Here is a 23,195-nt window from a genome sequence, read left to right as displayed (position 1 = left end):
TAAATGGATGTGCTTTGGTCAAGAACAGGGTGAGGCAGATATCCAGTCCAGCATGACTCAGCAAGTTTGGAACGCAGGCGCACCACTCCACTTGTTATATAACCTTTGTGTAAGCTCATACTTGGCTCTGAGCCACTATTGTCTGTAAAAGGTATAACTGCCCTGCTGACGCTGTACATAGGGCTCGTGTCCAGAGACAGAGAGGGAAACTGCTGACCATGGAAGGGAGAACGGGCTGTCTTGCAGACAGACTGGGGTGAGCCAGGAACTAACAAACTTGCCAAGGAGTACAGCTGTGAGTGTGGGAGCGGCAGGAGCCCCAGAGCCGGTTGCTGAGAAGGGCTGCAGCCTCAGAGGAGGCAGCCGAGACAGACGCAGACAATTTGAAAGAGCTGCAGCTGCTGCTGCTGCTGAAGAAAATCACATTTCACCTGCCTACAGCCCCCTGTGTGTTCTTTCTGCTATCTACCACCCATCCACCAGCTCTCCTTGGACCTCAGCATGGGCTGGAACCTGACAAATGGCACGACACTGGTAAGTACCATATATATGTGGGCTAATAGTATCATTAACTGGTCTTTCTTCTTTTAAATAAGAGTAGGCCTCGTGGTTCTGTTCTTGACCTTTTCTCTCTCCACAATCTTCTCCAGAACTCTCCTTAATCACCTGCAAGGTTTAACTTCTATTTCTAGGCTGTAGACTCCTGACCCCTATCCTGAGCTGCCTCCCATACAGTCCTAATGGAAACTGTGCAAACAAATCAAATTCAATATGCCCCAAGCCAAACTGCTTTTCTTGCTTCCTAATCCACTCCTTCCTCAGTATGGTATTCTCTACAAACAACAGCACCAGCCACCAGGCTCCCTCAGAGTCATCACTGCGTAATGGATTTTATATTTTAGGAGGGAAAAGTAAGATATTGTGGAAGACAGCCTATCCCAGAAGCCATGAGACCTGGGCCTGCCCTAAGAGGGAAGGGAAACCTGAGATTCCTATGAACCATCTGGACTAGATTTTAAACTAGAAATGAGTGACTGCAAAGTTATTTGACTGGACTCGGGTGTCAGTACGTTCCTCCTTACTCAGTGGAATGGAGAGGCTGCAAAATGTAAGGCTGGGCCAGGCACAGTGCTCACGCCTGTAATAACAGCACTTTGGGAGGCCAAGGCGGGTGGATCAAGAGGTCATAAGATCGAGACCATCTTGGCCAAAATGATGAAACCCCGTCTTTACTAAAATAACAAAAATTAGCTGAGCATGGTGGTGCATGCCTGCAGTCCCAGCTACTCGGGAGGCTGAAGCAGGAGAATTGCTTGAACTCAGGAGGCGGAGGTTGCAGTGAGCCAAGATCGCGTCACCGCACTTCAGCCTGGCAACAGAGCGAGACTCCGTCTCCAGATAGATGGATGGATGGATGGATGGATGGATGGATGGACAGACAGACAGAAATTGTAAGGCTGGTAGAGATAGTAGAGGTTACAAAGGGAAAAACAAAATTGCAAGTCTGTATCTTCCTGAGTCGCTATCCCTCAGTCCAACTCTCTACAGTTCAAAGGACGGCAGGGAAGGGAAGGAAATTAGGAAACCGAGAGAACCCATTGATTGTTACAAATGAAAAGTACCAGAAAATACTTCCTCCTATTAAGCTGCCACAAGAGATCTGGGGTACTGCCACATGGGCTCATAATACCGAAATAAGTGAGCCTAAATCTAATCCAGTCTTTAGATCCAAATACCAGTGTACAGGCGAAATACAGAAGAAAATTACATTAAAGGCTTTCAAACTTTGTTATATATTAGAATCACTGGGAGCTTTAAAAACATCCCAATGCCTTGGATACAATCAAGATCAATCAGGCCAGGGCAGTGGCTCACCCTGTAATCCCTGCACTTGGGGAGGCTAAGGTGGGTGGATCACCCGGGGTGAGGAGTTTGAGACCAGCCCGCCAATATGGTGAAACCCTGTCTCTACTGAAAATACAAAAATTAGCTGGGCATGATGGCGCACACCCAGTTACTTGGGAGGCTGTGGCACAATAATTGCTTGAGCCTGGGAGGTGGAGGTTGCAATGAAAAAAAAAAATCAATTAAATCACTCTGGGGGTGGGACTCAGCATCAATAAGTTTTAAAACTTTCTAGGTGATTCTAATGTGCAGCTGAGTTTGAGAACTAATAAGTTAAACATACTAAAAAGAAGCAATCAACCAAATCCAGAATGTGAGGCATTTTATAAAACAGAAGGTTCACGTTCTTCAACAAATAAATGGCATTTTTACCAAAAGGAGCGGGAGGGAATGGGAACTGTCATAGATTAGGAGATTGAACAGACTTATCAAACACAGGCAAATGGTGAACCATATTCGGATCCTACTGAAAAAAACACTGTAAAAAGACTGTTAAAAACTGTAAAAATGTTTGAGACAATTATTTGAAAAACAATACAATGATATCAAGGAATTACTGTCAATTTCGTTGCATGTGATAATGATAATAGGGTTATATTAAGATAAAAGTCCCTATATATAAGAAATTAACACTGAAGTACTCGCACTTGTGAGTGAACTAAAATGTTTCCATCTGCAATTTGTTATAAAATGAGAGAGGAGAGATGGAATGAAGAAAAAAAAAAGAAATAAAGAGAGGGAGAGGGAGGGAGGGAAAGGAAGACAAAAAAAGGAGGGGCAGGGAAAGAACAGAAGGAAAGAGGGAGGAAGTAAAATGGAAGGAGGGAGATGGGAGGGTAGAGGAAAAGGGAAGGAAAGGAGGGAAAAGAAGATGAAAGAAAACGACCAAAAGATGATGGCTGAAGCCGAGTCACGGGTATACTGGTATTCATTGTAATATTCTCTCTACAGTTAAATGTGTTTAAATTTCTCCCCCAAATTTTAGAAAACTAAAGTCCTACCTTCTTTCCTTCCTGAAAATACAGTCAGTAAGCATTAAGGTAGGGTCAAGGAAGGTGAGAGAGAGCCACAGCCCAACTCAGAGTGAATCTGGAGCCCAAGTGGAACGGGGAGGGTGTCCACGGGGCGGGGAGAGGAGAAAGTCTATGGCAGGAAAACAGCACTGATACATTTTATCATTTATTCCACAGACTCCATTTAGGTTTCACTACCTGGTCCCTATTTGGATCTGAGCCAAACTGATCACAGTTGGGAGGCACAAGACTGGGAAATCCGTTGCAAACATAAAGTATCAAATCAGTAAATATACTAAAGATCAAGAAAGGAAAGTTTCTAATTATCAGAAAAGAGTTACAAGTCTAGAAAAGAGAGTTCACCCTGTAAAAGTTGGGTTGAAATGACGGGTGTTAGTATGAAGCCAGTTTCAGGCTAGGACGCTCCTGGAAGCTCAGAAACTGGTAGATCTCCAGCACTAAGCAGGACATCAGATTTCTGCTAAAACCAGGGTTCCTAGTCCTTTTTCACTGTTAAAAACTTGTCTTGTTCCTCCTAATCTCCGGGCAAGAAAACAGTACCCCTGAGTCTGACAGCCTTTGGGAGTTTGAGTATCACCATGTACAACACAAACCAGTTTTGGTCTTTGCTTTGCAATAGGCTCTTTTTCAGAGTATCTTATTTTTCCCTCCTAAAATACAGAAATCATCCAATACAAAGTGAATTGATGAATGGCACTAAAATTCAAAGCAACAGTAACAGTAGTTACTAAAGATAATGCGTCATCATAGGTACAAATAATAATAGTATTAATAAAAGCAAATACTTTAAATCATGCTTACTCGGCACCTTACACATATTAATGCACTCAATCCTCACAACAACCCAGTGAGTTAGGTAATATTATCCCCATTTACAAAATAGTAAAATGAGGCAGAGAGAGGTTAGGGACTAGTAAAAAGTCACACAGCCAGTAAGTGGCAGAGGCAGGATTCGAACCAGGTAATCTGACTCCAACGTTCTGGCTCTTGGCCAGTACCACAGAATAATTTAAAGACCCTGAAACTGACCTTGTCACCAGGCAGTGCAAAAATGTAACGGCTCCCATTTTCAAGGCTTGTCTATGTGACCCACGCATCCCGTCTCCAAAATGCCGAGGAACAGACCGCGACACCCAGTAACGGCTCTAAACAAGGGACATCCATGGTGGGCTCTACGCGGGGACGCGGAGCACCACTTTGTCCCGCCGCAGAGTGCCCTTCCCCGCGACGGCTTCTCGCAGGGATCTCCCTCCTCCTCGGGAGCCAAGGCTGCAGGAACCGGGGAGGGAAGGGCCTCCCTCCTCAAACTCACACACACACACCTGCAAACGCACGTCTACCCGGGGACAGAAGGATGGCAGGACCCACAGGAGGAGAGCCCCAGAATGAGACTTCACCCCACACTGGAAAGCGGACGCCCAACCGGCGTCTCCTACTCACCCCATACTCACAAAGTGCCCGAAACTAGCAAACCACCCGCAGGGCGGGGCACAGAAGCCACTTCCGGGCCTCTCTAGCCACCTCCCTGGCCGACTCTGTCGTTTGCGAGCTCCGCACCTCGTGTCCCCTCCCCTTTTGCTATTAAAGAGACTTTAAAATTTTTATTTTACCAGCTATACCAAAGGGAGAAAGGCAAAGTGCACAACTCTTTCCATAGTTTGCTATATTTTCGAATAGAAGAGAGTAAAAAGAATCTAAATTATGTTTGCGTGAGTGGCACAAAGAAGCCCTGGAAAAATAAATTGGAAAATTAATAATGGTGGTCACCTGTGTGAGGTGAACAGTAAGAAATTGAGTGACAAGGACAAGAGAGAGAAGGAAAGTGTTATGGTGGATGTTTTAAATGTGCTTTTAATTTTAGAGTTGATTGCATTACTTAATTAAAATATTAATTCTAAATACTTTTAAGGAGCATGCTGCGAGGTTTACATAGAAAATCCAAGATAATCTAACACTCAAATTATGTTAATTAATAAGAGTTTACCAAGGTTGCTGAACTTTTTAAAATTCATATTCACAATCACATTTTCCATCAAAATTATAAAAGTATAATTTTTAAAAGACAGTTATTACAGAAGCAAAGAAATGCAAAACATACCTGAATGGAAACATTAGAAACTTTATTCATTAAGGATAAGCAGTTGAAATATATGCCATGTCCATATATATGAGAACTCAGTATCATAAAGATATCATTCCTTTCTAAATTAATACACAAATTCAGCACAAAGCAAATCAAGATTCCAACTGTGCTCAGTGGAACTTGACTAGTGATTTAAAATTTATATGGAATAATGAAAGAGTGATAATTCAAGACATTTTGTAAACAAATGAAGGAGCGGCAGAAACTTGCCCTATATAATTTATTATAAATTTATAGGAGCTAAGACAAAATAGTATTGGCACAACTGTAGACAGACCAATGAAAGAGAATTGAGGACTGAGCAACAAACATATATGCTGGATGCTTGATATGACAGAAACTGCACTACAAATCAGTGAAGAATAAAGGAGCTACTTGATAAGTAGTACTGTGATATTTGGATAGCTAAATGGGAAAATAAAACAAAATTGGGTTTCTACTTTAGATGTTGAACAAAAAATCAATTCCAGTAAGCAAACTTTCACACTTTTAAAAGAAAATTTAGAATCATTCAAGGTTGTTAATGCAGCTCATAAGCTACTCCAACTCTTCTTTGTTTTTAGTGGCCCCCAGGCACCCAAACTATGCCAGTTCCATCAGCTCTCCAAGTGAGGTAAGACAGAAGCCAGTCCCTTGGGCCACCCTCCAAAGAGCCAGAACACAGGATGCATGCTCCAATCTTTTCTTTCTCCCAGGGAAGCAGTCACAAGCCAGGGCATTCTCTCCTAGCTCTGAGCTGTGCCCACTTTGGGGAAGGGCTGACATGAGTCCTCTGGTTTCAAGTTTGTGTTCCCCCACAATTCTTATGTTTAAACCTAGCCCCCAAGGGGATGGCACTAAAAGGTGAGGACTTGGGAGTGATTAGGTAATGAGAGTTCTGCCCTTATGACTGGGGTTGGTGCCCTTATAAGAAAAGGCTAGAGACAGCCTATTTGCCCTATCTACCATAAGAGGACACATAGAAGGCACCATATCTATAAAGTAGAGAGAAGCTTTCACTCTATGCCAAATCTGCACTGCCTTCTGTCTGAACATCCAGGCATTTCCATACATCCTCTGAAATGTAGGTGGAGGTTCCCAAACCTCAATTCTTGTCTTCTGTGCACTCGCAGGCCCATCACTACATGGAAGCTGCCAAGGTTTGGGGCTTCCACCTTCTGAAGCAATGGACTGAGCTGTACCTTGACCCATTTTAGCCATGGCTAGAGTGGCTGGGATGCAGGGCAGCAAGTCTTGAGGCTACATACAGCAGGGGAATCCTGAACCCAGCCCAGGAAATCACCTTTCTCTCCTAGGCATGAGACAGGCTGCTGTGAAGATCTCTGATATGCCCTGCAGGCATTTTCCCCATTATCTTGGTGATTAGCATTTGGATCCTCATTACTTATGCAAATTTTTGCAGCCAGCTTGAATTTCTCCCTAGAAAATGGGGGTTTCTTTACCATATATCAGGCTGCACATTTTCCAATGCTCTGCTTCCTTTTGAACACTTTGCTGCTTAGAAATTTCTTCCACCAGATACCCTAAATCATCTCTCTCAAGTTCAAAGTTCCACAGATATCAAGGGCAGGGCAAAATGCCACCAGTCTCTTTGCATACAAAGAGTGACCTTTACTCTAGTTCCTAAAGAGTTCCTCATCTCCATCTGAGACCATCTCACCCTGGCCTTCATTGTCCATATCAGTATCAACAATTTGGTCAACCATTAAACAAGTCTCTAGGAAGTTCCAAACTTTCCCACATTTTCCTGTCTTCTTCTGAGCCCTCCAAACTGTTCCAACCTCTACCTGTTACCCAGTTCCAAAGTCACTTCCGTATTTTCAGGTATCTTCACAGCAGCACCCCACTATTTCCAGTGCCAATTTACTTGTATTAGTTTTTTCTCATGCTGCTATAAAGAAATACCCAAGACTGGGTAATTTATAAAGAAAAGAGGTTTAATTTACTCAATTCTGCATGGTAGGGGAGATCTCAGGAAACTTACAATGATGGCAGAAGGGGAAGCAACATGTTCTTCTTCACATGGCGGCAGGAGAGAGAAGAAGAGAACAGAGTGAAGGGGGAAGCCCCTTATAAAACCTCAGAGTTTGTGAGACCTTAGTATCATGAGAATAGTATGGGGAAAACTGCCCCAATGATTCAATTACCTCCCACTTGGGCCCCTCCCACCACATGTGGGGATTATGGGAACTACAATTCAAGATGAGATTTTGTTGGGGACACAGCCAAACCATATCAATGGGCAAGAGCAAATGAATAATAGTGTTGTAAGTTTATGTCTATATTTGAAATGTAAAGTATTAAATATGAAATTAAGACTAAAATGTGAAGTGATACAATATTATTTCAAATTAGGCTGTGATAAATTAAAGATGGGTATTGTAATTACTGTAATGGTCATCGGATTCCAATATATTTCAACTGCAGCACTTACTTATTCAGAAGTGGGTTTATTGTTAAGTCTGTAAAGCATAAGGGATTCTACACTTGCATGTTTCTTCAAATACCCTGGCCTGGTATGATACCTAGCAATGTGTTTTATGTAGTTTATATGCTTGTAAAATTTGAAGGGAAAAAAATGGATATTTTAGCAACAGGTGTTTAAACCACTGTTTTTGTTTGTTTGTTTGTTTTCATTTCTGATTCCCCATCTCTTATTTTTCTCTTACTTAGTGGTACTGAAATGGCAACAGGGAATTTTACCATCTGGCAAGGGAACACTATCTTAGAAATAAGTCACTTTAACTGCAATTTGAAAAGATATTTTGGTATGATTTAAGCAATAAATGCTATTACAAAATAAAGAAGTAAATGCTAAATTACAAAATAAAATTATTAAAGAACTGAGAGCAAATTTAAATTTAAAAATTAATGGAGGCTGGGTGTGTTGGCTCACGCCTGTAATCCCAGCACATTGGGAGGCCACGGTGGGCAGATCACCTGAGGTCAGGAGTTCAAGAACAGCCTGGCCAACATGGCAAAACCCCGTCTCTAGTAAAAATACAAAATGAGCCGGGCACGGTGGCACACACCTCTAATCTAAGCTACTCGAGGCCCGGGAACTGCTTGAACCTGGGAGGCAGAGGATGCAGTGAGCCAAGATTGAGCCACCATACTCCATCCTGGGAAAGAGAACAAGACTCCTACCCTTCCCACTAGAAAAAAAAATTAATGGAATGTGAGAAACAAAAGCACTAAAGCTAATAAAGTCAATGGAAATTATTCTGACATCAGGAAGCAAATTATAGCAAAAGAAACAATGTCAAATTATATGAAATCAGCAATTCCTTAAGAAAAAGAGCTAAACTTCGAATACACTAAAAAATAAGCTCTTGGTCAATTATCTAATTAGTGAAGAAAAGTGAATGACTAAACACATTGAAAATAGATTTAAATTTCTTGTACATTTTACATAAAATACTGATATTGACAAAGACAACATCATATGCCACTGACAATGAGGACATCTAAGACCAACTAGTTAATGTGTCATCAACACAGAGATTCTCAGATTAGTCCCCACACAAAAATTTTAATGTCCTGAAATCTTATAGCTCATAATTCAAAGAAACTTGATAGAAGTTTACTCATATGTCGATAATTTTTAAAAGCTTTTGATCAACCATGCTAAAGGAAAGCCTACATTAACTTTTTACTCGTTCTAGAAAAATTTCAATTATGAAATTAACATACAAAGAAGCCGTCCAAGAACATAAAGCCAACAAATAAGAGGAAAGTTACTATAGAGGCGTCAGGCAGTTAAATAATGAAAATATTTTGCTATTTTTCTGATTTTTGTTTGTGATGTTTGGAAGACTTTAAAATATGTAGTATAGCCAGGTGTGGTGGCAGCGGCTCACACCTGTAATCCCAACACTTTGGGAGACAGAAGCAGGAGGACTGCCTGAGCCCAGGAGTTTGAGGTTGCAGTCATCTATGATCACACCACTGCACCCCAGCTTGGGCGACAGAACAAGACGCTGTATTTAAAAAAAAAAACTGTAATATGTAATTTTTCATGTTTTTTTTTTTTTGAGATGGGGTCTCACACTGTCACCCAGGCTGGAGTGCAGTACCACAATCTCAGCTCATTGCAACCTCTGCCTCCCAGGCTCTGTAATCTTCCCACCTCAGCCTTTCAAGTACCTAGGACCACAGGCATGGGCCACCACGCCTGGCTAATTTTTGTATTTTTGGTAGAGATGGGGTTTCGCCATGTTGCCCAGGCTGGTCTTGAACTCCTGGGCTCATGCAATCTGCCTGCCTCAGCCTCCTGATGTGCCAGGATTACAGGCATGAGCCACCATGCCCAGCCTATTTTCCATTCTAAATCTCAATTTTCATTTTTTTCTTTTTCCTTTTTTTTTTTTTTGTCTTTTTTTTGGAGAGAGGGTCTCACTCTGTCACTCAGGCTGGAGTGCAGTGGCACGATCATGGCTACTGCAGCCACTGATTCTCCCTCCTCAGCCTCCCCAGTAGCCGAGACTAATAGCATGAGTCACTGTGCCTGGCTAATATTTTTTATTTTTTGTAGAGACAAAGTCTCACTATGTCATCCAGGCTGGTCTTAAACTCCTAGACTCAAGAGATCCTCCCACCCTGGCCTCTCAAAGTGTTGGGATTACAGGTGTGAGCCACCACACCTGACCTAAATGTCCATTTTCATACCCATGTTTGTACTTGTAATTTTGATTTCCTTTTCTCAAATAGGGTCTCTTGAATTGTATAAACTGGATCTCCTTATGTCTGTATTCCTCTTTATATTATAAACCCCATGAGGGTGAGGACCTTATGCTCTTCATAATTATTATATCCAGCAAACCTTTGGCACAAAAATTGGATTCAATGGGAATCTGTATAATGAATGAATGAGTTGTAAAAAATCAATTCAATCCCTTAATACTTAATGTGTTATCTGTCTTCTCTATTTCTATTGCTACTGCCTTGATTCGGTCTCTCACTGTCTCTACCCTGGATTCTTGTGGTAGTCTCCTAGCTGCTCTCCCTGCCTGTAGTCTCATTTCCTTACAGTCCATCCCCACATGGCTGCCAAGATAGCATTTCTAGAGGCAAATTTGATCAGATTGCTCAAATTCCTTGGTTAGGGATCCAAAAAAAGTAAGAGCTGGTGCCCCCGCCACATATTCCACTCTCCAGTCATGCTGATTAGCCCAGTTCTTTGGATGTACCAATCTCAACTCAGTACTGCTTTTGTACATTTGATTCTCTCTCCCAGAAATTTCTTTCCTTTGCTCCTTTTCCCGGGCACACTGGCAGATTCCTGCTGCTTCTTGTTTTGCCCCATTAGTTTTCCTCTTCTATCTTCCATGCCACGAATTCAATCTAATACATAACATTTATTTTTTACATATATACTTAGCATTTTCTATGTTCCAGAGACTATTATCATCGATTTACAAGCACTTATTTTATTTTACTTCATTTCACATGCTAGTCAGTTTTACCTAGTTACTTGTTTACATACCCTTCTAGACTTTGAGATTCCAGAAGGCAGAGGTTTGAGAGTAAAAAACTAACAAAACTACAAGAAAAACAACTCTGTATTCTCGTCTCCACCATTACCATCTCCCCATTGTGATGTCAAAGAGACCAGAAGAAGCGGACAGACTCGGGCAAGAATAGATAAGTATTAGAGGTAGAAAACGTATTAAGTCCCTTCTGTGAGGACGAACAATAGCGATGCCACTTTACAACCTTGATGACTGTGTTCTCAAGAAACAAAGCAAATGTCAGCTCCATCCACAGCTTCAACGGAGCAGAACGGCCCTAACCGCAACAGAGCCTAATGGCCCTAATCACATCTGTCTCAAATTGTAAAGTCCCCAGACAGTCCCAACTAGCCAGCACGTACTTCCCTAACCCCTCCCCAATAGAAACTTTGTTATAAAAGCCTCAGCCTGTAAGCGATCGGGGGAATCTGGCTAACTCAGCCAGATTCGTAACCGGGACTCTTCGCAGACTCATTCCTGTAAATAAACCTGTTTGGCCGTGGAGTTACCTCCTGTTTCTCGCCCTCTCTTCCTTTATATCTTCCTAACATCTTCCTGCTCTGTTCTGCGTCTCTACGACCATCTAACTCCTAAAGGCTGGGGGCCGCTCCCCACGGAAATCCCTCGCTGTATTTTTTTCACCTCGCACCCAGTGGGGCTGGGATTTCTGGCCCCGGCGTTTGCAATAAAGGAGTCACCAGGATGCAACCACCTCAGGAATTCCTAGAAAGGAAAGAGTTGCCTGGCTTGAGCCAGTGGGCTCAGAACGGCTGACGCATTTCCGGCCTTTGTGGTGGTCATTGGGGTGCTGCAGCCGGGACACCTGTTCCGTAGCTTCCCGATGCCCGGAAGGTGAGTCTCGGTCCCTGGTCGGAAGCCGCCGGTTCCGGGAAGATTTCCGGTCTGTGCCTAGGAGTAGGAGGGGAGGGAACGTCTGCGCAGGCGTGGCCCCGCCCCTACACTTTCACTGGCCGGAAGCCCCCGTGGAGCCGGGTGAAACGGTCTTTCCTTTTCTTAGATAACGCCCGGAGTTTTTTGTCCTACCTCCAAGACGATTAAGGAGCGCGGACACAAAGGTGAGGTTAGAGCGAAAGTTTAGTAGCCGAAAGGAGAAAAATCTCTGCCAGCAGAGACGGGGTCCCGACTAGGAGTACCCACTGTAGGACCAGTTCTGGGGTTTTTGTGGACTGGAAAGGAGAAGGAATGTGCTTAGTCCGCGGGCTGTCTTGGCGAACGCTTGATTCAGCTTGACCCGGGAACCAATCAGGAGCTGAAATGATGATACATAGCTGCTGCCTAGCTTGGCCCAGGACCTATCAGAAGCTGAAGTGAAAGTTTGGCCCCGGACCAATCAGGAGCTGAGGTCACGAATCACAGAACCCGGGCTTATAGACCTAATAAAGGACAGTACAGCGCCCACCGGAACCTACCAGGGCCCACCGTGCCCTTGCCCACAAAAGGAGAAGAAACTTTTCCTGGGAACCTGCTGACTATACAAAGGACAAAGGCGTTTCTGTGCCAAGCCTTCTTCCCTTACCTGAGTGAACTGGAGGCTATGTGCAAGTTTTTATCCAAATGGGCCGGAGGTTTTCGTATCTGTGCAGCTGGGCATATCTCTAGGTACAACACCCTGTGCTAGTTCCCTTATCGGTGCCTGCAGCCTTAATTTTTTCCCTGGCTGCGTTTTATGTTATGTGGGGATGAGGCACTGACCCATGGGCGGGGGCAGGCTTTCTCCTCTACCCGCTCCCCATCTTAGCTATCTACCTAAGGCAAGCTAACTAAGTCCTAATACAGGGTGGTGGGAGAGATCCCTAGAGAGGGTGGAGCTTTGAGATGGAAACCGCGGTCGAGAGGTAGAGAAGGGATGGACCTCGCTCCCTGTCAAAAGCCTTATTTCCTAAATACTCATAACTTTTATTTAACAAGTCAACATTATGCAATGTTTAGCGCATATAATGTTCTTTAAATATTGTAAAATAAATAACAAACATCATAACTTGTCACCTCGTTTCTAATGCATCTCTAAAAATTAAGGACATTTCCCTACATAACTACAATATTATTAGCACACCCAACTAAGTGTAGGTGCTTCACCTAACACCTAGTTCATGTTTAAATCCCTCCACCTCCTGTTGTCCCACAGATGTCTTTTACACCTATTTGTACCAACGAGGATCCAATCATAGACCACTCACTGCATGTAGTTGTAAGTCTTAATCTAGAGCAATTTTACCCTTTGCCTCCCTTCCTCCCATCAGATTGCCTTGTTGAAAAGGAGGCTCCTCCGGTCACCCTACAGAGCATCCCCATTTTTATATTTGACTGTTTCCTCATGGTATTTAAGTTCTGCCTCATTTTCTTGTCATTGTAATTGGTTATCCTTTGGGATTTATTTTACAACGCAGGTGATTTACGATTTACATGATCTCTTTGTTGCTGTTGCTAATTATGCTAACATGAATGAAAACATTCTCTTTTATGCTGTTTCTACCATGTTTTCGTTTCAATGAAGGACAATGAGGACACATCAGACTGCATTGTTTCACTCTTTGCTGTATAACACATAATAGACACTTAGTAAATATCTGTGAGATGAATTCCATTGTGGATTACATTGTGAATTACAGAAACTTAATCTTGTATTTAGGATGAGCTCTCTCACTTCCTCCAGGAGTATATCTTGTACACATTTTTTAAAATACAGCTTTTATTTAATTGTATTGTAATTATATCCTCATGAGCTATAAACACCTGTGTGTTCCCAACTCTTAGCACAGCTCCCTAAATTGATTGTCCAGTGACTGCACTGCTTTTAGAAACGTAAGCTGTTTCTTCTTTCTTGTGTACAGTAACATCTAAACTAAGTGGAAGTCTTTCCAGATTGAGTGCAATAGCCTTCACACCTTCCACTTTACCCTTTTTTCAACTCTTGACTCCTCTGCTTCCACTCTTGCCTCTACCCTCATTCCCTCAGCTTATTCTCCATCCAGTAGCAGAGCTCCTCTATACATAATTCAGCCTGTCACTTCCTTTCTTTAAAGCTTCCAGTGGTTTCTTTATTGCATTTATACAATTTGAACTCCTATGCTGTACATGATCTGACTCCTGCTTGTCTTGCCAGCCTAATATTTTGCCACTCTTCTCCCACATGACTGTAGACACTCCAGCGTCCTTTCCTGTCTTTGATGGCAGGATGCACTTCCTAAGGGCCTTTGGATAGTCCAGAGTGCTCTTCCCCTCCCTCATCCCTACTCTGCATAGCTCATTTCTTTTGCACTTAAGGGCTCAGCTTAAATGTCACCTCACCTTCCATCACCCCCTCTAAATAGGCTGTCCGTTTATTTGGTAACTCAGTGCCTCATTTGTTCTCCTCATAGTAATCATCACAACTAGTAATTATTTTATTTACCTCCTTACTTATTTTTCTTGTTGCTCTTATTTTCAGTATGTCTTCCCTGTTAAAGTGTACGCTCCAGCCTGGTCTTATTCACCATTGGAGCCCTAGTGCCCAGCCAAGTACCTGGTATGTTATGGTTGCTCAATGAACATTTATTGACTAAATAAGTGAATAAATGGGTCAGTTACTAGTAATGTGTCTCTCCTTGCCCCTTGTCTCCTGGGCCTTAGTTGCTAATAAAGTCATAAGCTGAGTCAGCTGTCAACTGCCTTTTATTTTTCTGTCCCCCTTTCGTGAGTGTGGAAGTCCACTGCAGGCCCTGGCATGAACAGTGAGCCTGGTTCCCTACAACCTGAGACACACCACATTTAATCCCCCAGGAGCTGAATTCTAGGATGTCTTTGATTGTTCCTTCCGTCAAGTCAGTTAGCCCACAGCATCAACTCCACTAACTACTCTGTGTTTCTGGTCCACTGGGATTTTTGTCTTGTATTTGTAACTGACCATGTCATTCTCTTTATCCCCTTTTATATATCATCTCCCAATGCCAAATGTTTGGAGTCAATTGGTAATTAATCATAAATTGGCCTGTATCCTGTCACCCTAGAAATCTGAATCCAATCTTTAATGTGTTGCTTTTGAGCTTTTGTTGGGATGTTCAGGGGGATACCCTGGTGGCATCTAGAGATGGGCTTCAGCACACAACTGGGAGGTCACCACTGGGCACGGTCTGTCCTGGATTTTCTTGAATAGTTCTTCTAGTATTTTCACCTGTCTACGGAGTATTAACATATGAAGTAAATATTTTATTTTGTTGGGTCTATTTCCGCTATGAAATGAAGATATGCAATTTACTAATACTACTTTACTAATAATACCTGCTCATTGATATTTATGTAATAATTGCTGTGGGCCAGGTACTGTGCTAAGCTTCTTATATGCATTACCTTATATGATCACAACACCTATAAGAGCAGTACTATGGTCATTATCACTTTAGAGAGGCCACAGGATTTGAACATTATTCACTGTACTACAGTGCTTCACCAAGTGATCTTAAATAGCTCATTCCATTTAATTCATCAGATGTCTATCAGGTACTTGTTCCCTGCTAGGATATCAGATGACACCAAATTTGTAGCAGTTTGGGAGAAGAGATAGGAAGAGGTGGGAGGACTGGCTGGGAACATAGGGTAATGCCTATATATCCTGGGAACAGGGGTGCTTTGGGGGAACAAGAAGAAAGAATATATTTTCCCTTCCATGTTCCCTTCTCTGTCCTTACCATGGCTTGAGGAAGTGAAGGGGAATATAGTAGGGGAATATATATTTATTTATCCAGAAAATGTTTATGGAGCACTGACAGGAACTGTTTTAGGCATTAGGGATAAAGACAGTTCACCGACAGTGTAAGACCAGGAGGTAAATCCTAAGCACCAATTGTGGGGAGAAGAATACAACTGATGGAGGAATATTCCACCTGTGGCTTTGTGTATGTGAGAAAGCAAAACAAAATAAAACAAAACAACAAAAGCCAACCCTATCTCCATGGTTTCTCAATAGCATTAAAGTGCAGAACCCATACTTGCAGAATGATTTTTGCATATAAACCTAAGGCCATGAGAAGCTACATGTTTAATAATAATGGAATCCAATGCAAATTCATAATTAGAAATTTTCAGACTTTCAGTCTTCCTGCACTGAAGACAACAAACCCATTACCAGATGCTACAGTAAGGAGTAAAAAGATGAATATTTGGCCTTGGACATTGACAAAGAATAAATGCCATGATCTTTTTAACTCTTCATATCCTTAATTCTGTAACATAATTTTATGTGAATTATGTCTTTCCCATGATAATACCATGAAGGTAGGGACCTTTCACCATTTTGAACTAAGCACCTCTCACTATTCCAGACACCTGACACATAATATTTGAATGAATGGAATAAATGCATTTTCACCCAATAAAGTATAACTGAAAAACTTCCAAGTGCTCTCAGACCTTAATAATTCCATTAGCATTGGCCAAAAATCATATAAAACTTACTAAAGTCACATCGTATCAGTGTAACTACGATTAAACTTCCCAACTTAAACAGCCACAACCCTGCAACATATTCTTACCATTTCCATCCTGAATCTTACTCAGTATTTTTTTTAAAATACAGATCTAACACTATGACAATAAAATGAAAACCTCAATGCCTCTCAGTTTTCCATAAAGTCTAAGGTCTTGGCCTAAAGTTGAAGGCCATTTTCCATTCCATATAACACATCTGTCTAACTTCATCTCCTCTCACATTTTTACCCACACCCCATGTTCTGTAGTTCAGCTTTGCCTGTCCTTATCACCATTGTGTGTGCCCGTAAATTCCTTTCTTCATGTTGTTTGCTTGATTTATGATGCTAGATCCCTTCCTTTCTCTTCCTCAAAAAATCCTGTTCAAGATTTTAGCCTAATTCAAATGTACTTGCCCCTATGTCATATTCTTTCAATGCTCTATACCCAGTCAGAAATTCTTTTTTCTATTCTTTACTCCCTGAATATTCTGTTGAGGCTTCTATTATAGCATTCATCATTTGATATTATAGCTAGTTTTATATATCCTGTTCTCCTAGAGCTACCATATACACATATTGACCAGGCTTTCAAATCACTTCTATAGACTGACTATCCCTTATATGAAATGCTTGAGACCAGAGTGTTTTGGCTTTCAACTTTTTCTGGATTTTGGAATATTTGTGTTATACTTAACAGTTGAACGTGCCTAATCTGAAAATCTGAAATATGTAATACTTCAATGAGCATTTCCTTTTAGCATCATGTCTGTGGTCAAAAAGGAAATATCTCATTTTTTTAATTCCACAGTTACCTAATTCTCCTTCCCAGAGGTTCACCCTTGTATATTAGTTATCTGTTGCCACAATAATGTGGTATAATAAATAGCCACAAAACATTGGTGGCATATAGTGATAAACTTTCGTTTAGCACATGAGTATATGGGACACAGCTTACCTGGGGTGGGCAGGCCCTACTTATACATCTGCAGCCAGCAGCTCTGCAGATCTTAGGCTAGGCCTACATGTTTGGCAGTTAGCTGACTGTCAGCTACTCTAGGATGGTCTCATCTGCCCCACTGGGGTGATCTGGCTGTCCTGCATGTCTCTTATCATCTGAAGGATATCCTTCTTCTGGCAGTTTCAGAGGGCAAGAGTAAGCAAGCCCAGTCACACAAGTACTGTTCAAACTCAACCCCCTCCTTAACTGCCAGCTCTTCATTTCTAGTACATGTCTGTTTGACATGGATCTATTTCTATCCTATGATTATATTATTTAATAACGGAAAGAGATGACATTGTTGGTCCATTTATTATTCAAGATGATGAAAGTATACCTGAGAACTAGGAATTGGCATCAGAGCAAGAAATCTTAAAAGAAATGGAACATTTGGGGTATAGCAGACTCCAAAGAGATGTATCATTATATACAGAGAAACTTATAAACAAGACAGCAGGGCAGAAAAGCAGCAGGGACAGTCCACCGGAGAGAGACGCCACAGGTGCAATGAATGTGGGAAAAGCTACACTAAGAGTTTAGTACTAATTCAACACCAGTGAATGCATCACATTTGCTAATATCATTGGACAAATCAAGTCATGTTATTGAATCCAGTGTCACAATGGAAGGGCACTGCAAAATATTAATACATGGCTATGGGGAAGGGGGAAGAATTGAGGCCATTAACATACTCTGCTATAGCCTTTTCCCTGTTGCTAAACATATGTAAATCAATATATATACGTTTTATTAACATAAATGACAGAATACCATTCATGTTTCCATACTTTGCTTTTTTCCCCACTGCTTTATGATTTATTTCCATTAATACATAATCCTCTATCACCAGGTGTCTTCTCCTAAGGAAGATTAAATCAGAAAATTTTAAATCACAGTTATCCTTTCACCTCAAGCCAGAGTAAGCCTCTTAAATTAATCCCAGGAATGGCTTCAACAGAGGAACAGTACGGACTGAAGATTGTGAAAGTGGAAGAAGACCCTTTCTGGGACCAAGAAACCCACCTTCAAGTGAACAACTTTTCTGGCCAAGAAGCCTCTCGACAACTTTTTAGGCAGTTTTGTTATCAAGAGACTCTTGGTCCCCGAGAAGCTCTGAGCCGGCTCCGAGAACTCTGTCATCACTGGCTGAGGCCAGAAATCCACACCAAAGAGCAAATCTTGGAGCTGCTGGTGCTAGAGCAGTTCCTGACCATCCTGCCTGAGGAGCTCCAGGCCTGGGTACGGGAGCACCATCCGCAGAGTGGAGAGGAGGCTGTGGCTGTAGTTGAAGATTTGGAACAAGAGCTTAGTGAGCCAGGGAACCAGGTAAGAGGAAAAAGATAAAACATTAAATACTAAATGAAAGGTGGGGTTTGGTGACACGGGTTGGCTGGCTATAGCCACATGTATTAGTTCTCTGTTGTGTAACAAATTACCCCTAAACCTTAATGGCCAAGACTACAGTCATCTGATGACACAACTCAGGTGAGTGGATCCACTTCCAAGGTGGTTCACTGGTATGATCGTTAGTAGGGGGCCTCAGCTGCTCACTGGCTGTTGGCAGGAGGTCTTAGTTCTTTACTATGTTGGTACTCTTCATAGGGCTGCTTGAGTGCCCTCACAACAGGTCAGCTGGCTTCTTTTGAGTAGAAGGAGAGAAAGAGAAAGGAAAAAGCCGCAGTATTTTTTATGACTCAGAAGTTACATACCATCTCTCCTGCCTCACTTTCTATTCAGTAGAGTTCAAGTACAGTTCACATTCAGGGGGCAAGGCAGGGGGCAGTTAGATTCTACCTGATGGATTTATTTTAAACCACCACACTAGATTAGGCCACTCTTCCCTGTTTTGCTTTTGGGTATGGAATTAAACTCTGGTCCTTCCACTATGACAACTCTCTAGAAAATGTTTCATATGGTTCCATGTGATGTCCTTCATTTAAGCTTGGACTCCTATAATCCCCCTCTTATGAACCAAATATGCCTGCTGCCTTCAGGATCCAGATCATGAACGTGGACATTCAGAGGATGTGGAACATCTGAAGATCAAGCAGGAACCAACAAACATCCAGGATCAGCCTATGGTGACACAGCTCAAATGTGAATCTTTTCACCTCCACCAATTTCGAGAACAAGGTAAGAACTTTGACAGGTCCATTAAGGAAATATCTGGTGGGTCTATACAGGGTAACAGTTAAGACTGTGGACTCTGGGGCCAAATTGCCTGCATTGGGATTTAAATACTACTATTTAATAGCTCTGTGACAATGGACAAATGACAAATCAGGTAACCTCCCTGTATCTTCAGTTTATGCATATTTGAAGTGGGGGTAATCATAGCGCATCAGTTACAGAATCACTTGAGTATTTAATAAGTTAACATATGTAAAACACTTAGAATAGTGCCTGCCTTGTAGTGAGTATGATATAGTGCCTGCTTATGTACATCCTCTCTGGGAGCCTCTGGGTGTTCCCTCCAACCATTTCAACAGTGCTGGTAACTGCTTACTTTACTAGCCTAAACATCCCTGTTTAACCCAACCCCCTCCTTAACTGCCAGTTCTCCATTCCTGGCACATGTCTGTTTGATATGGACCTTTCTATTTCCATCCTATGATTATATGTTTTAATAAAGGAAAGAGATGACATTGTTTGGTCCATTTATTATTCCAGATGGTGAAAGTATACCTGAGAACCAGAAGTTGGCATCAAAGCAAGAAATCTTAAAGGAAATGGAACATTTGAGGGATAGCAGACTCCAAAGGGATGCATCTTTGGATTCTAAGCACAGAGAAACTTGTAAGCAAGACAGCAGGGCAGAAAAGCAGCAGGAATATTCCACTGGAGAGAGACGCCACAGGTGCAATGAATGTGGTAAAAGCTTCACTAAGAGTTCAGTACTCATTGAGCACCAGAGAATCCACACTGGGGAGAAGCCATACGAATGTGAAGAATGTGGGAAGGCTTTTAGCCGGCGGTCAAGCTTGAATGAACATCGGCGGAGCCACACTGGAGAGAAACCCTACCAATGTAAGGAGTGTGGGAAAGCCTTCAGTGCCAGCAATGGCCTCACTAGACACAGAAGAATCCACACAGGGGAAAAACCATATGAATGCAAAGTGTGTGGGAAGGCTTTCCTCCTCAGCTCATGCCTTGTTCAGCATCAGAGGATACACACTGGAGAGAAGCGCTATCAGTGTAATCAGTGTGGCAAAGCCTTCATTCAGAATGCAGGGCTTTTCCAGCATCTCCGAGTCCACACTGGTGAGAAACCGTATCAGTGCAGTCAGTGCAGTAAAATTTTTAGTAAGAAGGCACTTCTTATGAAACATCAGAGAATCCACACTGGAGAGAGACCATGAATGTGATGACTGCGGGAAAGCCTTCAGTCATCATTGCAACCTTATTAGGCATTTTAGAATCCATACTGTTCCAGCAGAACTGGACTAATGCTGTGGACCCTCAGACCCCTAAATGGGATCATCTTGGAAAAAAGAGTTTCAGGTGGCTTATTCTGTTCTTGTAAGATTTATTTTTGCTTTGCAGTGAATCACTTGTCTACAAACCAGGTGCTGGTGTCTCCACTGTGGATTACTGATTGTAGGGGTTGCTGGATGGCCTTCTTATTCCCTATACTTTGGTTTATTTCTAATGATTTCTTTTAAAGGGACCAAATCTTATTGTAAATAAATTGTAATGGAGGGCCTGTTTTTGAGTAATACTGAATAGTGAACAATTCTAAAAGATCAGTATATTTGTATACTTTTTAAAATAGATTGGCTAAGATCAAAGGGTATTCGGAGGTGCATCTTTTCCTGTAAGAGTAACATTTTAAACAAACTTAAGATTTTTGGGTATAAGAATCACCCACATTCCCAAAGGAAATTATTGCTATGGTCTCCTCTAGGAATGTGATAGATAGCTTCTGTAAGCAGCATTATCCATGGTAGGAAACCTGTAGTTTTAATGGTTTGGAAATCTATGTCTCATTTCATATCTAACTCATGTTTGTGATATGAATCCTCAAAATATGTTGATATCATATGTTAATATGAGTTTGATATGAATCATCAACATAGTATATCAAAATCTCAATGCAGGTCATTACTGTAAGTTTTCCATTTTGTTACAAATAATAAGTAAGATGATATTTAAAAATCTCTATTCTTTATAGGGTACCTCTTTAATTCATAGCCTTTTATGTCAGCATTATTCTTATTTTAGGGGTTGGTCAGCAACTTTGAGTGCCATTGCAAGCAGCATCATTGAAGTAGTTCTGTAAAGAAAAGAAATCTGTTATCTTGGGCAGCTTGCTACTTACTGGGGAGACCAGCATGCTCAAACATTTATTGTCAGCATTAAACATATGCTCTGGCACCAAGTTCAAATCCTACCTCCCCATTTGTAAGCTGTGGGACTGTAGGCAACTTATCTAAATGCCACTATGCTGTAGTCTCCCCATGTGTAAAACAGGATGATACCAGTACCATCCTCATTAGGTGCATAAGATTAAATAGATACAAACATGGAAAGCACTTAAAATGTAGCTCTTAATAAATATGCATTATATTTTACATAAGAAATAATACCATTTAACAAATGTAGGTAGAATTTTAAGTATCATGTTAAAATTAGGATGTGAAATGCCTCTGCTGATATTCTTGTTATTCTTTTCTCCACAGTCAAAATCTGAATCAGAATATTTCAAAAGAGAGGAAATAAAAGTTCAGCTTAAAACTATTCTGCCCTAAACCTTTGTCTTTAAAGTTTATTTTTAAAGTGTTAAAGAATACATAAATATGTGTGTGTATTTTTTTCCTTGTGGCTTAGGAACCATAAACAATTCTTTAAAAGTCATTTACTGTTTTATTTGTCAATAGAACAATTAGCAATTAGCTGAATTCAAATTTTCTGGAATAGTGTTTATGAAATTTTATAATACCTACAAATCACTTGAGATCTTGTTAAAATGCAGATTCCTAACGTAAAAGGTCAGAAGGGGCCCAGGAATCTGCATTTTAAATGAGCAATGCACTCCCAGATGCCTCAGATGCTGCTGATTCGTGGAGTGCACTTTGAGTATCAAGGTCCTGGACTATCCTGAGGATTAGTATGGTCCTTTTAATATGCTAGAGGCATCAAGCAAATAGTAGCTTACTTTCCATACTTCCACTTGCAACCTCTACATCAGTACGTAGTCCCCAAACCTGTGCTCCCTCACTGACCCACTACCTGTCCCACCCTGAGAGGACTGAGATGCCTGTGAAGTGCAATGGGCAGGTGGGTTGAGGTGAGTTTGTAGAGCAAGGCTGTGTCCTCTGCTCTGGAATAGGCAAATACAACCAAGTCTTTACCCAGGCAGTCTAAACAGGACCATAAATGTTTACTTTAGGAAAAAGCTACTTCTATAGAGCTTCTGTTCCTCTTGCATGAGCTCACAGGGCGAAGGGAAAGCAGCTGTTTGTTGTATGTTTATGAATACCATGCAGACCTGCCAGTCTACACCCCCAGACCATTCTTGGGCTCTCTGAACTGCTTGGGCCACAGGAACAAGGTTTCAGCTAAGGTGCTATGGCATGCCACACTTACTTTCAACACTGAAGCTTGGCATCGTCCATCTGTGACTCCAACCCCAGTGCTCAGACAGTCCCTTTCTCTCTCATCTACTCAGAAAAATAAAGTAGAGCTGACAGAGGAGAAAGCCACAAAATAGAGGATAAAAGGGTAAAGGAAGAAGATTAAGGGAATGAGGGACATCCCACATGAGTAAGAGAGGAGTAGGGGAGAGAGAGGAAAGTAAAAAGGGCCCAAATGGTCATGCCTGTAGTAAAGAAAATTGAAGGGAGAATGTGGGAATGTTTCTGTTTTTTTGGGTTTTTTTTTCTTCTTCTTTTTTTCCAGATTCTGTTTCACTGATCTGGTCCAAAGTGTTGTAGTAGCTGATGCCACTACTTCCTGCATTTGGCCTCACTGACAGTAACAAGAAGGATTTTCAGAGCCCTATGTGGTTACCAAGTGGTACAGCTCATATGGAAAAGGCAGGATAAATGCTCCTCTTTATTTACCTGTTTTCAAAATACTTGGTTCCCTAGCATTCTCCAATGGTGACCAATTTTTAGGTGTGTTTTTAAGAATAATTACAGA

General features: G+C 41.7%; 2 protein-coding genes across 12 annotated transcripts in view; one reads left to right on the top strand and one right to left on the bottom strand.

The window, feature by feature from the left end:
- Positions 1 to 23,195, bottom strand: part of LOC105726393 (zinc finger protein with KRAB and SCAN domains 3) — a 49,823-nt gene that overhangs the window by 11,917 nt on the left and 14,711 nt on the right. The window contains exons 1-2 of one of the 5 annotated variants that reach the window (XM_012465829.3): positions 4,380 to 11,226; positions 3,969 to 4,084 (exon numbers count right to left, since the gene is read on the bottom strand). The exons of 1 other annotated variant lie outside the window; for it this stretch is intronic. The gene's annotated coding sequence lies outside the window, so the exon portion shown is untranslated. 3 more of the 5 variants (XM_012465830.3, XM_012465828.3, XM_012465831.3) reach the window with 3 other exon arrangements.
- On the top strand, positions 95 to 21,791 carry ZSCAN31 (zinc finger and SCAN domain containing 31). 7 transcript variants are annotated; one of them, XM_064363118.1, is made up of 6 exons: positions 95 to 534; positions 5,646 to 5,695; positions 14,041 to 14,118; positions 17,905 to 18,380; positions 19,049 to 19,187; positions 19,725 to 21,791. In XM_064363118.1, exons 4-6 carry the CDS (start codon positions 18,000 to 18,002, stop codon positions 20,411 to 20,413), a joined length of 1,209 nt encoding a protein of 402 aa, XP_064219188.1. In that variant the 5' UTR covers positions 95 to 534; positions 5,646 to 5,695; positions 14,041 to 14,118; positions 17,905 to 17,999; the 3' UTR covers positions 20,414 to 21,791. The 7 variants fall into 7 exon arrangements, with proteins under 7 accessions (XP_064219188.1, XP_064219189.1, XP_021522415.1 ...); XM_064363119.1 differs by lacking the exon at positions 14,041 to 14,118; XM_021666739.2 differs by lacking the exons at positions 95 to 534; positions 5,646 to 5,695 and adding an exon at positions 11,566 to 12,212.

Source organism: Aotus nancymaae, unplaced genomic scaffold (genome assembly GCF_030222135.1).
Source record: "Aotus nancymaae isolate 86718 unplaced genomic scaffold, 86718_ANA_hifiasm-v0.15.2.pri h1tg000051l, whole genome shotgun sequence".
Taxonomy (NCBI): Eukaryota; Metazoa; Chordata; class Mammalia; order Primates; family Aotidae; genus Aotus; species Aotus nancymaae.
This window is presented reverse-complemented; position numbering and strand designations above follow the sequence as displayed.

What these genes read in the sequence shown, in the direction of transcription:
- ZSCAN31 (XM_021666740.2), top strand. Translation starts at nt 18,000, where the DNA reads ATGGCTTCAACAGAGGAACAGTACGGACTGAAGATTGTGAAAGTGGAA. An exon ending in TTAGTGAGCCAGGGAACCAG is followed by an intron (nt 18,381 to 19,048) that starts GTAAGAGGAAAA and finishes TGCTGCCTTCAG; the next exon opens with GATCCAGATCATGAACGTGG. An exon ending in CCACCAATTTCGAGAACAAG is followed by an intron (nt 19,188 to 19,724) that starts GTAAGAACTTTG and finishes TTATTATTCCAG; the next exon opens with ATGGTGAAAGTATACCTGAG.